The sequence below is a fragment of the Homarus americanus genome, unplaced genomic scaffold (assembly GCF_018991925.1).
Source record: "Homarus americanus isolate GMGI-L3 unplaced genomic scaffold, GMGI_Hamer_2.0 scaffold36970, whole genome shotgun sequence".
NCBI classification, from domain to species: Eukaryota; Metazoa; Arthropoda; class Malacostraca; order Decapoda; family Nephropidae; genus Homarus; species Homarus americanus.
Window position 1 is genome coordinate 4,501,569 of NW_024740094.1, and position 17,807 is coordinate 4,519,375.

General features: G+C 41.7%; 1 protein-coding gene across 10 annotated transcripts in view; it reads right to left on the bottom strand.

Annotated features, from left to right (window-relative positions):
- The window catches only part of LOC121875177 (ATP-binding cassette sub-family C member 3-like), a 309,143-nt gene that overhangs the window by 129,169 nt on the left and 162,167 nt on the right, over nucleotides 1–17,807 (bottom strand). For all 10 annotated transcript variants that reach the window (XR_006090559.1, XM_042379616.1, XM_042379618.1 and 7 more), the window contains 2 exons: nucleotides 16,753–16,849; nucleotides 15,927–16,188 (listed from right to left, as the gene is read on the bottom strand). Coding sequence is in view for 9 of the 10 variants with exons in the window: in XM_042379616.1 (XP_042235550.1) it covers nucleotides 15,927–16,188; nucleotides 16,753–16,849 (359 nt within the window). In the remaining variant the exon portion in view is untranslated. The remainder of the gene's footprint in view (nucleotides 1–15,926; nucleotides 16,189–16,752; nucleotides 16,850–17,807) is intronic.

The window sequence follows — 17,807 nt, forward strand, 5'->3', positions numbered from 1 at the left end:
CCAGCCCGACCCCCAAACTCCACTTTTTGACGACAAATAACTATGTTGTAGTAAAAATTCTATCTTAACTTTATGGTGGCATGAAAAACAAGTAATATAAAAGAGGTTAGGTTAGGAAAGATAAAGGTTAACATAGGAAAAATAAAGAATAGGTTAAAAAACGAAAATTTTTAAGGAACACTCACGGTAGTAGAAGAGATGGGTCGGCATACGGGGATGGAGGCTGGTTCCGAGGCAGAGGGCAGATTACTGCCCCTCAGGTGAATCACCATTACTAGGTGAATCACCATTACTAGGTGAATCACCATTACTAGGCGAATCAATATCACTGTCACTTACAGTTGTTATGGCTTCCCTGACAAATCCCTCAAAATCAACTTCACTATCACTATCACTGGCTTGGGCTGGCTGTGGTGGGTTGCGGGCGAAGAACTCGGTTATGCTTTGCTGACGGCTGGCTTTGATGTTTTCATGATACACCGTGATGTACGGCTCCATAGCCTGCACCAGTCGGGTATGGAAGACGTCATGGCGTTCATCGTCAGTGTTGCGGGAAACGATGGACTTAATTTTTTCTGTTAACTCTATGACACACTTAATATCACTATGACTTAAACTAGGTTCTTCGGAGAATGACGCACCTTCTTCCTCCTCTTCACTGGCGGGTTCTTCTTCCAACATCTCGTCGGCAGTCACTTCAGGATCTCTGATCACCTCCATGATGTCTTCGTTGGTGGTCTCGGAGAAGCCTTCAGCTGTAACAGTCTGCGCAGCTTCTCTGGCAAGGTCCACTGCTACTGCAACAGTCTGAACCTGACCAGTCACAGGTTCACTCCTCCTCTCACCTGGTATGCCATGCAACACATGTCTCTATGCGTGACGAATCGTAGCAATAGACAGCAGATCCCATGCCTCCACCAAGAAGTCTACAGCTTGTTTGACGTTAAACTTCTTCCAAAATTGTTTGACGAGAAGTTCTTGAGTCGCCGCCTCTTGTTCCTTGTCCTCGTCGCTTTTACTCTCGCTGTCGGTGTCACCCAGCTTACGCAACTCATCCTTGGTGTTGGTAGAGTCGTTCAGGAGCTTGAATTTCTTTGCCGCGTATGCAGCTTTAACATTGCAGATTAACTCCTGCTCCATGGGCTGGATTAATGACGTAGTGTTGGGAGGAAGGAAGACCACTTTTACGTTGGGGTGACGATCCATAAGTAGGGGCGAGTGTCCAGGTGCGTTGTCAAGGAGCAACAAAATATTGAAAGGAACATTCTGTTGCTCGCAGAATTTCTGCACGTCAGGAACAAAAAAGTTGTCAAACCAGAAGAGGGACAGAGAAGAGGACATCCACGCCTTACGTGCGGTTAGCCAGTGGACATTAAGCTTGTTCATGTCCATATTCTTGTAGGCGTGCGGCTTGCGGGCTTTGTGAATCACCGATAACTTTGGTTTACAGGTACCGGAGGCATTGGTGGTAAACAGGACGGTGATGCGTTCCTTCTGCATCTTCCGGCCCCTTACCTTGCTCGCAGACTGGACAACGAAGGTCTTGGAAGGTAACTTTTTCCAGAAAAGACCAGATTCGTCCATGTTAAACACCTGGTCGTCACTGTACTGTCCTTCCTCCATAATCTCACGTAAAAACGGAGGAAAATCTCTAGCCGCCGCACGGTCAGCACTCGCTTCCTCACCAACAATGCTGATGTTGGTGATCTTGTTCCTCCTCTTAAACCTATGCAGCCAACCATGGGAAGCATTGAAGGGTTTGGGCTCTGCAATTCCCAGTTTACGTGTCACTGCTGCGTATAGCTCACGTGCGTACTCCTGCACTGAGCGCGTGTCCACCGCCATGTTGCGTCGCGCCTGACGCACCAAATAACTCACCAGCAAAGTTTCCACTTTTGCCAGCACCCTGTTCTGGCAATACCTGATAGATGAAGCACCTGCAGACTTTGTGATCTTCATGTGCTCCTTTATCTTGGCTGCATCCTTCTTTATTGTACGAATCGTAGATTCGTTGACGCCATGCTGGCGCGCGAGATCAACTTGGCGTCTTCCTTTCTCCAAATCTTGAACAATTTGGTACTTCAGCTCGTAGCTTAATGAACGTCGTGTCTTCTTTGGTTTAGTGCCGCTGGGTCCAGGTAAGGAAAGGTTTCTCTCTGGGGGTGGTGGTCCGGCGGAAGCCATTTTACGGAACAATGGATGCGCGTTAACCCGGCGTGGCCTTGAGGGATGAAACTGCCGCGGCTAGGTCAAGCGTCGTCTCTCCTCCCTCCCTCCCTCCCCCCCGGGGTAGTCACGTCATAATACTTTAAGCCAATTACAGCTAGCAGCAGAGGGGGGTAGGGCTGCATGGCCAATCACAGTCCGAGACGTCATATGACGTCAGTGATAACGCAACAAAGACACACACTGCGCAACCTTACCGCGCCGCTTACCCAAGCGGAGGGAGGAGGAGGGAGAGGCAGGCAGGCAGGAGGGCGGGTGGGTGGCGCGTGGCGCGTGGTCAAAATCTAAAAATAGCATCCGAGCCGGACACTCACCGCGTTGCTGTGGAAAAACCCGCGTTAAGTGAAAGTTCAGCTTTGGCAAGGCACCGCGTATATGATAAAACGCGTTAAGTGAAAGCGCGTTAAGCGCGGTAATACTGTATATATATATATATATATATACACAGTTGTACCCCACTTAACGCGGTCAATTGAACCCAGAGGGTCCCGCGTTAAGTGAAATCCGCGTTAAGTGAACAACAGAACATATGGGATTAATTCCAATAGAAACCGGCCCGACCCCCAAACTCCACTTTTTGAAGGCACATACCTATGTTGTAGTAAAAATAACATCTTAATTTTATGATGGTACATGCACACAATTAATACTTAAGAGAAATAGAGAAATACAGTCGCCAAGTTAATGTCCATTCAAATAATGGACTCAACTCCCTCCCCCTCTCACACTACACTGCTGGCTCTTCCCTCTCAGAGAAATTTTTGGGGGAAAACCACTAAATTTTAATAATACCTCAAACTAAAGTTAGGATAATACAATTGACATTGCTGGATTCCTTGTAAGACCAGGAATATTTTGAATATAAATGTCATATATTTTGCACAAAAGATAACATAGTTACCTGGAGAAAAATGTTTATCGAAAATATGTATGTTTAATGCAAAATATATGATGTTTATATTCAAAATGATCACCAAATTATAAGAATTCCAGCAATGTAAATTATATTCTGACCGGGTAATTTGTATGAATTTTATGAGCTAAAACAAATATCTTCAGTTAATAAAAAAAAAAATAATCTTCACGACACTATCTGTCAATCAAAGTACCCCACCTTGCCTCCCCCCCTCTTCCAACCGCGCGGTCAGTCCCAACCCTCCCCCCCACCCCCCACCAATCCTCCCTTCCAGAGTTTTTAACATTTAGTATTAAATAATACCTCAGATTAAAGTTAGGATAATATAATTGACATTGCTGGATTCCTTGTAAGACCAGGAATATTTTGAATATAAATGTCATATATTTTGCACAAAAGATAACATAGTTAATTTGAGAAAATTTTTTATCTAAAATTTGTATGTCTAATGCAAAATATATGTTTATATTCAAAATGATCATCAAATTATAAGAATTCCAGCAATGTAAATTTTATTCAGACCGGGTAATTTTTATGAATTTTATGAGCTAAAACAAATATCTTCAGTTAATAAAAAAAAAAATAATTCTTCACGGGGTAACAGATGGTCGGTCGGTCCCTCCCTCCCCCCCAAGGTGGGTCTTGAGTGACTGTTGCAGTAGCAGTGGACCTTGCCAGAGAAGCTGCGCTCAATATTACAGCTGAAGGCTTCTCCGAGACCACCAACGAAGACATCCTGGAGGTGATCAAAGATCCTGAAGTGACTGCCGACGAGATGTTGGAAGAAGAACACGCCAGTGAAGAGGAGGAAGAAGGTGCGTCATTCTCCGAAGAACCTAGTTTAAGTCATAGTGATATTAAGTGTGCCATAGAGTTTGCAGAAAAAATTAAGTCCGTCTTTTCCGGCGACAATGACGATGAACGCTATGAAGTCTTCCATACCCGACTGGTGCAGGCTATGGAGCCGTACATCAAGGTGTATCACGACAACATCAACACCAGCCGTCAGCAAAGCATAACCGAGTTCTTCGCCCGCAACCCACCACAGCCAGCCCAAGCCAGTGATAGTGAAAGTGAAGTTGACTTTGAGGGATTTGTCAGGGAAGCCCTGACAACTGTAAGTGACAGTGATGTTGATTCACCTAGTAATGGTGATTCACCTGAGGGCCAGTAATCTGCCCTCTGCCTCGGAACCAGCCTCCATCCCCGTATGCCGACCCATCTCTTCTACTACGGTAAGTGTTCCACCTAACTTTTAGTTTCTCTTAGGTAACCTTCATTTTTCCTATGTTAACCTTTATCTTTCCTAACCTAACCTCTTCTATATTACTTGTTTTTTCATACCATCATAAAGTTAAGATAGAATTTTTACTACAACATAGTTATGTGTCGTCAAAAAGTGGAGTTTGGGGGTCGGGCTGGGTTCTATTGGAATTAATCCCATATGTTCTGTTGTTCACTTAACGCGGGTTTCACTTAGCGCGGGACCCTCTGGGTTCAATTGACCGCGTTAAGTGGGGTACAACTGTATATATATATATATATATATATATATATATATATATATATATATATATATATATATATATATATATATATATATATATATATATATATATATATATATATATATACAGTAGTACCCCGCTTAACGCGGTCAATAAAACCCACAGGGTACCGTGTTAAGTGAAAACCGCGCTAAGTGAACAACAGAACATATGGGATTAATTCCAATAGAAACTGGCCCGACCCCCAAACTCCACTTTTTGACGACACATAACTATGTTGTAGTAAAAATTCTATCTTAACTTTATGATGGTATGAAAAAACAAGTAATATAAAAGAGGTTAGGTTAGGAAAAATAAAGGTTAAATTAGGAAAAATAAAGGTTAGGTTAGGAAAACTACAAGTTATGTTGAACACTTACGTTAGTAGAAGAGATGGGTCAGCGTACGGGGATGGAGGCTGGTTCCGAGGCAGAGGGCAGGCTACTGGCCCTCAGGTGAGTCACCATCACTGTCACCCACACTTGTCAGGGCCTCCCTGACAAATCCCTCAAAGTCATCTTCACTGTCTCTACCTCTGTCACTATCACTGGCTTGGGCTGGCTGTGGTGGGTTGCAGGCGAAGAACTCGGTTATGCTTTTTTGACGGCTGGTGTTTATGTTGTCTTGATACACCGTGATGTACGGCTCCATAGTCTGCACCAGCCGGGTATGGAAGACTTCATAGCGGTTATCGTCATTGTCCCAGGAAAGGAAGGACTTCATTTTCTCTGCACACTCCATGGCACCCTTAATATCACTGTGACTTAACTTGTGTTCTTCGGAGAATGACGCACCTTCTTCCTCCTCTTCACTGACGTGATCTTCTTCCAACATCTCGTCGGCAGTCACTTCAGGATCTCTGATCACCTCCAGGATGTCTTCGTTGGTGGTCTCGGAGAAGCCTTCAGCTGTAATATTGAGCGCAGCTTCTCTGGCAAGGTCCACTGCTACTGCAACAGTCTGAACCTCACCAGTCACAGGTTCACTCCTCCTCTCAGCTGGCATGCCATGCAACACATGTCTCCATGCGTGACGAATCGTAGCAATAGACAGCTGATCCCATGCCTCCACCAAGAAGTCTGCAGCTTGTTTGACGTTAAACTTCTTCCATAATTGTTTGACGAGAACTTCTTGAGTCGCCACCTCTTGTTCCTTGTCCTCGTCGCTTTTACTCTCGCTCTCGGTATTATCCAGCTTACGCAACTCATCCTTGGTGTTGGTAGAGTCGTTCAGGAGCTTGAAATTCTTTGCAGAGTATGCAGCTTTCACATTGCAGATCAACTCCTGGTCCATGGGCTGGATTAATGACGTAGTGTTGGGAGGAAGGAAGACCACTTTTACGTTGGGGTGAGGATCCATAAGTAGGGCCGAGTGTCCAGGTGTGTTAAGGAGAAACAAAATGTTGAATGGAACATTCTGTTGCTTGCAGAATTTATTCACGTCGGGAACAAAAGAGTCGTCAAACCAGAAGAGGGACAGAGAAGAGGACATCCACGCCTTACGTGCGGTTAGCCAGTGGACATTAAGCTTGTTCATGTCCATATTCTTGTAGGCGTGCGGCTTGCGGGCTGTGTGAATCACCGATAACTTTGGTTTACAGGTACCGGAGGCATTGGTGGTAAACAGGACGGTGATGCGTTCCTTCTGCATCTTCCGGCCCCGAATCTTGCTGGCATTCTTTACAAAGAAGGTCTTGGAAGGTAGCTTTTTCCAGAAAAGACCAGATTCATCCATGTTAAACACCTGGTCGTCAGTGTACTGTCCTTCCTTCATAACCTCACGTAAGAACGGAGGAAAATATCTAGCCGCCACACGGTCAGCACTCGCTTCCTCACCACCAATGTTGATGTTGGTGATCTTGTTCCTCTTCTTAAACCTATGCAGCCAACCAGAGGAAGCATTGAAGGGTTTGGGCTCTGCAATTCCCAGCTTACGTGACACTGCTGCGTATAGCTCACGTGCGTACTCCTGCACTGAGCGCGTGTCCACCGCCATGTTGCGTCGCGCCTGACGAATCAAATAACTCACCAGCAAATTTTCCACTTTTGCCAGCACCCTGTTCTGGCAATACCTGATCGATGAAGCACCTGTAGACTTTGTGATTTTCATGTGCTCTTTGATCTTGGCTGCATCCTTCTTGATCGTGCGAATCGTAGATTCGTTGATGCCATGCTGGCGCGCGAGATCAACTTGCCGTGTTCCTTTCTCCAAATCTTGAATGTATCTGGTACTTCACTTCATAGCTTAGACCACGGCGTGTCTTCTTGGGCTTAGGGTGGCTGGGTCAAGGTAAGGTAAGGTCTCTCTCTGGTGGCGGTGGTGGTCCAGCGGAAGCCATTTCACAGAACAATGGGTTCACGTATGGCGATCGCATTCCCGTGTTTCACGTTAGCAGCGGTGCCCTGCCAGAACCTAACGTGCTTGCGGTCGTGAACCCCATTCGTAGAGTGTCCGGCGTGGCGGCTATTTTTGATTCTCCACCCGCCTGCCTGCCTGTATCGCCTCTCCCTCCTCCCTCCCCTCCCGCTTAGGCAAGGCGCGGTAAGGTTCACGCAGTGTGTGTCTTTGTTGCGTTATCACTGACGTCATACTGACGTATCAAACTGTGATTGGCCATGCATCCCTACCCCCTCTGCTACTAGCTGTAATTCAAAGCTTAAAGTATTGCCAGCGTGACCACCGGGGGAGGAGGAGGAAAGACGATCCTTGACTTAGCGGCAGTTTTATCCCTCACGCTGAGCCGTGTAGCGTGCATCCATTGTTCTCTAAAATAGCTTCCGCTGGGATTCACCACCACCAGAAAACCTTTCCTTACCTTGACCCAAGCGGCACTAAATAGCTGACGTTCCCTTAAGCTACGAGGTGAAGTATACCTCATCAAAGAGTTGGAGAAAGGAACAAGGCAGGTTGATTTAGCGGCGCCATGGTGTGAATGAATCTGATTGGAACAATAAAGAAGGATACAGCCAAGATAAAGGAGCATAGTCACAGTCAGGTGCTTCTATGATCAAGTATTTTTCACAACCAGGTGCTTCTCAAATGGAAAAATTCTGAACATGGCCGGGGTCGGCCGCAGCTCTGTTAAGAGATACATGATGACATACATTGCAGTGGCACAGAAGATGGGAATTACAGAGCCCAAACCCTTTAATGCTTCCTCTGGTGGTTACAGAGGTTTAAGATCCGGAACAAAGATACTAATATAAACATTGGCTAGTGAAGCGAGTGCTTTGGCCGTGCTGCGGCTGAGGGAATTTCCTCGGTCTTACATTGAGATTGGAGGGTACACTGACGACCCAGGTGTTTAACATGGACGAATCTACCTTCCAAGTCCTTCGTTGTAAAGAATGCCAGCAAGATTCGGGTGGAAGATGCAGAAAAGGCATATCCCGTCCTGTTTACCACCAATGTCTCGGTACCAGTAAAGCTCAAGTTATCGGTGATCCACACAGCATGCAAGCCGCCGCACAACCATTGACATGACCAAGCTAAATGTCCACTGGCTGACCACACGTAAGGCGTGGATGTTCTCTGCATCCCTCTCCTGGTTTATTGACTGTTTGATGGCAGTAGAATTCAACCCACAGGGTACCGCGTAAAAAGTGAGAAGCAGCATTAAAGTGAACAACATAACATGGGATTAATTGAAATAGAGAGACAGGGCCGACCCCAAGCTCACTTTTGACGACACACAACTATATTTGTGGTAAAATATTATCTTAACTTTATGATGGTATGCACACGAGAATTAACTAATTAAGAGAAATATCAATAATATTAGGTTTTTTTAACATTAGTAGAAAAAGATGGCTGGGCACACGGGGATGGACGGTTGGTTCGAGGCAGAGGGCAGATTATTGGTCCTCACCTGTATCACTTGTATCATTATGCACCAGAGAGGCTTGCAGGGGCCTCTTTGTCAAACCTAAAATCCATATAAGTCCATATCCTCACTATAATTATCACTATCGCTGACTTAAGGTCGGCTGTGGTGGAGTGGCGGAGTGAAAGAACTTCGGTAATGTTTGATGACTGGGCGACCTTGTGCGCATCGTGCCAGCGCCCCGCTTACCTGCTTGGCAGATGGCGGGAGTTTGGATCCAAAATGGCGCGGCTCGCTAGCCGCTCTCAGCGTAAAGGGGTACCGCCACCGGCGGAGATGTAACATTCTGTTTGACGGTTTACGGCGTGGCGTGGAAGCCTTGGAATGTGGGGCCGTGTAAAGGCGTGGGACCGGCTGTGTATGTATATATATATATATATATATATATATATATATATATATATATATATATATATATATATATATATATATATATATATATATATATATATATATAATATATATATATATATATATATATATATATATATATATATATATATATATATATATATATATATATATATATATATAACTCTGCTGCTGCTATATATATATATATATATGCTATATATATATATATATATATATATATATATATATATATATATATATATATATATATATATATATATATATATATATATATATATATATATATATATATATATATATATATATATATATATATATATATATATATATATATATATATATATATATATATATATATATATATATATATATATATATATATATATATATATATATATATATATATATATATATATATATATATATATATATATATATATATATATATATATATATATATATATATATATATATATATATATATATATATATATATATATATATATATATATATATATACAATATATACATACTGTATAAAAAAAAATCTTTGTCCCAATTATAACATTGCAAATAATGAGTACCATGATATATATGGGGCAGCGTAAAGCGTGGGTTGACTGTGTATGTATGTATGTATGTATGTATGTATATATATATATATGTATATATATATATATATGTATATATATATATATATATATATATATATATATATATATATATATATATATATATATATATATATATATATATATATATATATATATATATATATATATACAGTATATGCATACTGTATAAAAAAAAAATCTTTGTCCCAATTATAACTTGTGCAAATAATGAGTACCATGATATATGTGGCCATCCCTCTCCCTCTTCTCATGTTCGTTCACAAAATTTTTGGGCTTCCGCTCTGGGTTGTCCGATTACTCTCAGCATGCAGGCCAGAGTTCAGTCTTCGTAGCTCAATTTTAATAATGTCCTCAGTAGCGGATTTACATTATCCAGGCGAACTTTACCGAGGCTGCTAGTCTTAGTGATCCTTCAGGAAACTCAACTTCCGGTCTTACTAGCAATCTAGAGTTATGGTGGGATGAACCTAGTATCCTAAGTATGGGTTAAATGAGAACTATTCAGGGTAGAATTCTTAGCCCAATACATCTTGCTAAAGTAATGGTAAACAATGTCAGTTAATGGAGCACTATGGTAGCAGCTCAGCACTCTAACCCTTCCGGGTGACTTGATGCTCACTCGGGCACAGTGCCGGATTTAGACCTGTGGAGGCCCATGGGCAGCCTCTTTGTGGAGGCCCCCCTCATTATAACTACCCAGGAGGGTGGGGTGGCGAGTGAAGCGAGCCTAAACATCTGGGAGTTCCGGGGGGCGCTGTAAGCCTCCCGGGAAAATTTTGAAATTTGAACACTTCTTTGGAGAATTTTGAAGCCATATGCAGTTATATTGAGGAAATTAGAACATTGAGAAATTTTTAATTAACTGTATATTTATTGATAGTGTACAAATTCCCATGAATTTTAAAGATTGAATATAAAAATAATCCAAATGAATAAAAAAATAAATAAAATATTGTATTATGTGGAGGCCCCCAGATTGTGGAGGCCCCTGGGCAGCTGCCCACTTTGCCCACTCCTGAATCCGGCCCTGCTCAGGCATCATCACTCAAACAAGATTAGTTGAAGCAATGATGTCAGTGCACCCTGATTGCCAACAAATAGAGAACTTGGTGATCCCTCAAAATATGCTCTAAAATGAAGTTAGCTTGATTAAGAAGCAAAGTTCATTGAGCTGAGGGTTAATTGAGATAAGAGAAGGGAGAGGTGTATGATATAGTGAGTTAGTTGTTTATGATTGTCACTCTGGTGACTTATATAACAATAAGAGATATTAAATAAAATAACTTACTGAAATATCACAGTTACGAGTCATATTGATTATGTTTGGGAGAAAATGTAATCTCCCTTGTATTATTATGATGATACAATGTGACTCATTGTGTTTCTCCTAGTTTAGATAAGTGATGTGCAACTGGAGGATGAAGGACAGTTGTCTGGACTGAGAGGAGACCATGGAACGGTCCCTGGGGAAACTAGTGTTGAGTGAGGAGCTGCAAGGACTGGAGAGCTCAGCTCATACACTACACACAAAGATGTGAATTCAGTAGTAGTAGTTTCACCCAGGACCCAAGGGGACCATACTACATGTAATTATCAAGGATGCAGAGCCACTTGGATTACCAAGTTGGATCCTCAATTGGCTTGCATAATTCATAGCAGCTGTGTCTCAGACAACCTGTTTTCACCATTGGAGTGTGCAGTTTGTTATGATCATATTTTTTAAATTAATCAAGCTGCAGAAGATTATAAGGAATTATCAAAGATCCAAATTAAAAATAGATGGAATAAGGCCTTAAAGAGTAAAATTCTAAATGTAAAACACTGGAAAGATCCCAAGTTGGCAGAAAGCTTAGAATTATGGGTGATAAGTAAGAGACTTAACCCCCAGTTAGACCAACCTGCTTTTGCTAAGAAAAGTAGATTGTTGGATATTTAAGATAATGAGGCAGTAGGAAGGTTGCAAGAACCTCTATCTAGTCAGCCTGATTTTACTGAATTCCTGAATCAGGATGAGGAAGTTGACACTAATAGTGTTCAGTCACTAGAGCAGGGAGAACCTGTTGAGACTGGCTTCATCCTGTCCCCATTTTGGCAACCACTTCCACCTGGGGCAAAAGTGTTGGTTACTATGAGTGGAAACAGGCTGCTGTCGACTGCCACGCACCTGATGGATAACATTAGGTGTAAGGATGATCCAAACAGGCCTTGGGTAACATTGGTAAGATCTAAGTCTTCTTTGTTTTCAACCACATCCGAGTCTGTGGATTCCTTATTCAAGATATTTTATGAAAATGTTTCTAAACTTCCTGATCTATCAGCACTCACAAAGAGACAGGAAGGCCAAGCAACTGTGGGTCATCATTCATTGTTTTTAGAAGGCGATACTACAATTTCTTGGCCTGATATTTGTTCAAAAATGATCTCTGAAATAGATTAAGTCTGGGCTAATATATTGAAAGACTTAACATTCATTCCCTCAGATAGGAATGCTCACAAGTTTAGTTTTTTGAAGTTCCAATGCAATGACAAAAATAGTTCCTTATATGAACTTTCCAGGTATTTGTCGGCTCCAAAATATGCTGACATAAGCTATGAAATAAATTTGAAACTCAGTTGCTTCCGCACTGTTGCTTGAAGAGTTCAAATTTAGAAAGTTGGCATCAGACATTTGGTCTGCAGTCATGATGTTTCAGCTATTGACTTGGTTTGTACTGGACTATGAGGACAGTTCAGAAGTAGACAGATGTTTTGCTGCTGCTATACAAGGTATTCTATAGTCCCTGTACAACTCATCTATGGAAATGTTGTTGAAAACCCTAAAACTAAAAACCCAGCTAAGGAAGCAAGCCACTAATAATGCTTAAAGTGGTAGTACTTATTTATTGCTATGCTATTTCCCTCTTTCTTCTGCTTTGTTTGAGAAATAAGTATTAGTTAAGTATAGATCAGCTGTTGAGCAAGCTATTCATATTACGATTCCCAGGAGTCCTAAGACCTTTCAGAAATTTAAAAGAGGAAGGTGTAATGGGAACAGGACCAGCTGGTAGGTTCAGTTATCAACCTAGAGGAAACTTCAGAGGAGGAAACAATCCAAGACGTAGTAGGGGTGGCCGTTTGTTCAGAAGTGGAAGGAGACCTTATTCCACCACATCAGCGACCACTCCCCCCAATGAAGCCAGACAGCTGGGTCTTCTAGGGGGTTGGGAAAACAGGTGGACTTCTTCCATATGGGCTTACAAGACAATCAAAGGGGACCTCACATCGACTTGGTTGAGGTACCCTCCCCTTGTGTTACCAAAAAGGGGTAAAAAACCAAGCCCCTTACTCACAGAATTTGTAATTCAACTTTTCAACAGAGGTGTGATAGAACTGTTGCAGTAAGAGAAGTGTTTCATGTCTCACCAGTTCCCAGTCCCCAAGAAAGGCAGCTACAAATTGAGGTGAATTTTAGATCTTTCCGTCCTGAACAAGTTTATTACCAAAAAAAAGTTTCAAGATGCTCACCTACGATCATCTGAAGCATCTACTTCCACCCAATGCTTGGATCTCAAAAGAGGATCTCAAAAGTGGATCTCGAAGATGCCTATTATCACGTTCCTGTTGCTCCCAGGTACAGAAAGTTTCTAGTGTTCGCAGTGGGGGATGTAAGTTATCAATTAACAGTAATGCCATTCAGCTTAATAATTGCGCCAAAAGTGTTTTCAAAACTGGCGAACATCCTCAGGGAGATCCTTGCAAAGGAGGGTGTAAGAACTTTTGCTTATCTAGACGATTAACTGATAGTGGGAAACTCTTTCGAAGACTGTCAAAGGGCGACCCAACGTACACTAGTACTGCAGTATTTCAAAACCTAGGATTAAAGATAAACCAGGTCAAATCAAATCTCCTACCATGTCAGAAATTGGATTAGTTAGGTCTCCATTGCGACACCAATAAGCAGTAAGTCAGTCTACCAGAAACAAAGGTAACAGATGTGATAAACTAAGTACAAGCCTTTTGTTTAAAGCAAGAGGTTTCTTGGCATGATTGGGAAAAACTGCTGGGTCTGCTGAATTTTGCCACCACAGTAGTTCTTTTGGGCACGTTAAGGAAGAAGGAACTAACTCATCTGGGGTCAAAGTTGCTTCACAGAAACAAAAATATTGCTTCTTCTCTCCCTATTCAGGTCAAGAATCATCTGTCGTGGTGGACAAATTTGGACAATCAAATCGGTTCATCTCCCTGGGTTCCCCCTCAAACAGACTTGGTCGTTTGTATGGAAGTGTTTGAGGTAGGATGAGGATACCATTCCTCAAAAGGAGAGTTCCGTCAAGGGAAGTTGAGCAACTCCCTTTGGGACAAACACATAAACCTAATGGGAGTACAAAACAATTGGGCAGATGTGTTGTCCCGCCTCAGGCCAGTATCGACGGAAACAGAATGGTCCCTAAAGCTATCGAAGTTCAAGAGTCTAATCAAAAGATGCCAACTTAAGCATCTCTGGAATGATCAATTCTCTTAGGAAATGCTCTACTCATAGATTGGAACCGTTGGAATTCAATCTATTTGTTCCCACCTGTAAAAATGTTGCCCAAAGTGGTTCACAAACTCAGATCCTTCCAGGGAAAGGCCCTCTTAATTGCACCATATTGGATCCTATATCTGTGGTGTGTGGATATGTTGGAATGGTGTCTGCATCCATTACAATTACAACAAGGATGTCTAGACCAGGTACTGCACCCTCACTTCGAGATATTCTTGGCACTTTACGCTTGGAGTTTCTGAAAGGATGTTTAAATAGATTGTTGGGTAATTCCAATATACGTAGTTAATCAAGTGATAGCAGGTCATAGACCCCAAACTTCTATGCAATATGAGAAAGCTTGGAAACTTTTTCAACAATTTATCAGGTTAACGACTCCAATCACATTGTTGGAAACAGTGGTGTTAGAATTTTAAATTTTCCGTTCAGAGGCCTAAGAGAATCCCACCTTGGTCTCTAGATAAAGTTACTACATTTCTTAGGGGCCTTATTACAATATAAATCTGAACTGGGATAGATTGCTCCAGAAGGCAGCAATAGCAACAGGTATGAGAATCAGTGAGCTGATTTCAATTTTCAATAATCCATCATTATTGGTATTTTCTGAGGAAGATGTCACCCTTTTTCCTACGGAGATTCTAAGAAAAAATGAAAGGGAGAATTTTCAAGCTCAACCTATCAGGATAAAACTGCTAATGAATGAGACAAGGGTTCCTCATATATTGTACCCAGTTAAGATTCTTCAAGAATGGTCAACCAGATTCCCTAATCGAGGCCCCTGTGTATTCTCATCACAAGATGGTAAGAAATTGTCTCCTAGTCAAATGACAAAATATTTTTCTCACTTAGTGAGTCAAGCAGACCCTGGCAAAAAAAATTTGGCACATGACACCAGGAAATATGCAGGGTCTGTGGTCTTTCTGCGGCATATGAGCCTCAGTCAGATCAAAGAAGTGGGCTTTTGGAAATCTTCAAAACCTTTCAAAACAGCTATCTTCATCTATCTCTGAAAGATGCTTCACATGTGATGGTGCTGGGGTCCCCTCCCCCACCTAGATAATCTCCACAACCAGGACCTTCTTCTTCCTCATCAGAATAAAGTGAGTATCCTAATTGGGATATGTAAATTAACATTTTACCTTCCGGTAAATGTTATTAATATTGGACAATATTCCCCAAAGTTTATAATTATAATCTGGACCTAAGCTAGCAGAGCCTTATATGCAATGTCACCTCCTGCTTGGGTAATCAAAGCTAGACGTCGCATTCTGGATTGAACAAAAAGCCTTTTATTTTTTAACAGTTTTTGTGAGTCCAGAATGCGACGTCGACATCCCACCAATCTCCACCCCTCGAGAGTTGACATTTGTTTACTGCTCGCTCTAGGGCAAGAGATGACGGTGGCAATGCGTGTGATGGGGGGTGCAGGAGGGGGTTTTGAGAATTGCAATTAAATGCCAGATAGCGACGTGTCCCCCTAATATTACGTATATAAGAAATCATTAGATGTTTTAATTGCCTGTATGTTGGCTTGGCGAGTTAAAGCTAGGCATTTACATACCTAAGTATAAAGCTAGATGTTGCATTCTGGACTACTGTATATCACAAGAACTGGTTTTTAGAAAAAAAAATGGCTCTTTCACCTTCAATAATGGTTGGCATGAGCAGACCTCCAGGCAAGTTTTTTGTGTAACCCAAACTCAACAACTATCCATAGCTACATCAAAACTCAGGCAACTCTTCCATTTTTCTATGTATATATTTATACTGAATACCTCTATCAGGACCTGTTAGCCATTAAATATAAGCAAATATTAATTACCTTGCCAGTCTCTACTGCTTCCTCCTGAATCAGAATTTCTCCTGCTTTCCCTTCATTGACATTATTATCCTTGCTTGCTTTTAGGTCCTTCATGGATATTGATTCTCCTCTTTGCCTCTTGTGTACACTTCCAACGCCAGATGAAGAAATAGACTGTTGACGCTGATTTGAGGTCACAGACAAGACATCTCCACTGCTCTCTCTCAGCTGTTGGTCACTTCCACAACTGCTGTCTCTGTTACATTTACGTACACCTCCAATTCTGTCCAACGGAAATGGAAATACAGTAAGTCAGTGAATAGGTTTTGAACCTGATTTAAAAAGAATTTATCATCATATTCTACAATCATTTTCCACAGTTGTGTGGGTCAGCCATGATGCCCTAATGGCAGCCCTCAATGCTGTATGATCTATTGCAGCCTCTCCTGTCAGGTTCGTATCCTGAGGTCATTTCTTACAATATACACTTGGCTCTCCCATTCTTCACATCCAGATTCATTTATCTCATTCTCTCCACATACTTGAACCATCTCAGCTTACCTCTAAACAAAACCACACCAATACTCTCAATATTCAGCTGCCCTCTTACTTTTGAGCAGGGATTCCTATCTTTCAGCACCACATAACAAATCAATTTCACCATTCACATTACAGTTGGCTCCAACCTGTGTATTTAATTATCTTAATTTTATAAACACAAATTTGGCTCTAACCATCTTCACACACACTGTATACTATAAACGTACTGCAAGCTCTCTATAATGTTCTGGTAAAACGACTGAGATATCTTACTGTAATGCTTTAAAAAATGTAACTCATAACCAACCGTCCAGACTCAAAACTGTTGCTCTGGTGTGACAGTTGTTTCATAAGGACCTGTCCATGACGAGTATTTTCCAGTTGTTCACATAGTTGGTCCAGCTCTGGGAAACAAAAAACGACACCAGTATATCACTAAAACTATACTGCTAAAGTCAAAACAGGTTATGGTACTATACTGAGATCACATGAAGATTAGCACCCTAGCTTATTTCACAAAGATTCACCACTCTAGGCCAACCTATTCTAATCTAGCCTAACCCTCCCAGGAAATATCAGAGTATTAAATAATTAATAGGTGAAATAAGCTGGGGGTACTAATTTTCATGAGATCAATATACAGTAGGCTCTCACCAATAACGTTTAATAGGTGCCTGAAAAACACCGTTATTAGCGAAAACGTTATTTGTGTGACATTAAAATACATGTAAAAAGGGTTTATTGGTGCCGCCGCCACAAGAATTTCACCCATTTTTTCCCCTTGAAGCCCTCCTAACACTTTTGTTAGCTGAAATAAAAAGAATTGTTATTCAATCATCAAAATAAAGAGTTTGAGTAATATAACACTTAGCTTGGGGGAGTTTTTGAGGTGCTTGGTGTGATGGTTGTTCCATATCTGAGGGTCACTAACACTTGCACTGTCTTTCATTCTACAGGCTAACCATTTCACAAGAAAATGCTGTGTTATCACTAACAACCTGTTTCTATCGCCTTTATCATTCATAGCTCGCCTCGCATTTCCATCACTACCGAAATATTTTTAGCCAGCACAATACTCTTCTTGGTCTCCTCTAAGTTCCTCTTAATATTTCGCCCTGTAGACTCAGGACAGTTCAAGTTCCTCACTTTAAAAGTTCCCTGTCATTCAGGTGGCAAATCACTCCCTCCACCACCTCCCCTAGCCCCCACAGGCAAAAATGCAGAAGCCATTATTGATCACCGACCCTAACAACCACTGGTTATAGTGGCGAAAATCTCACATGTGGGCGCAGCGCTGTATTCCACTGAGCGTGTGTGAGAGTGAGAGTGAGGCGGAGTGGACAACTACGTCATCAACATGGC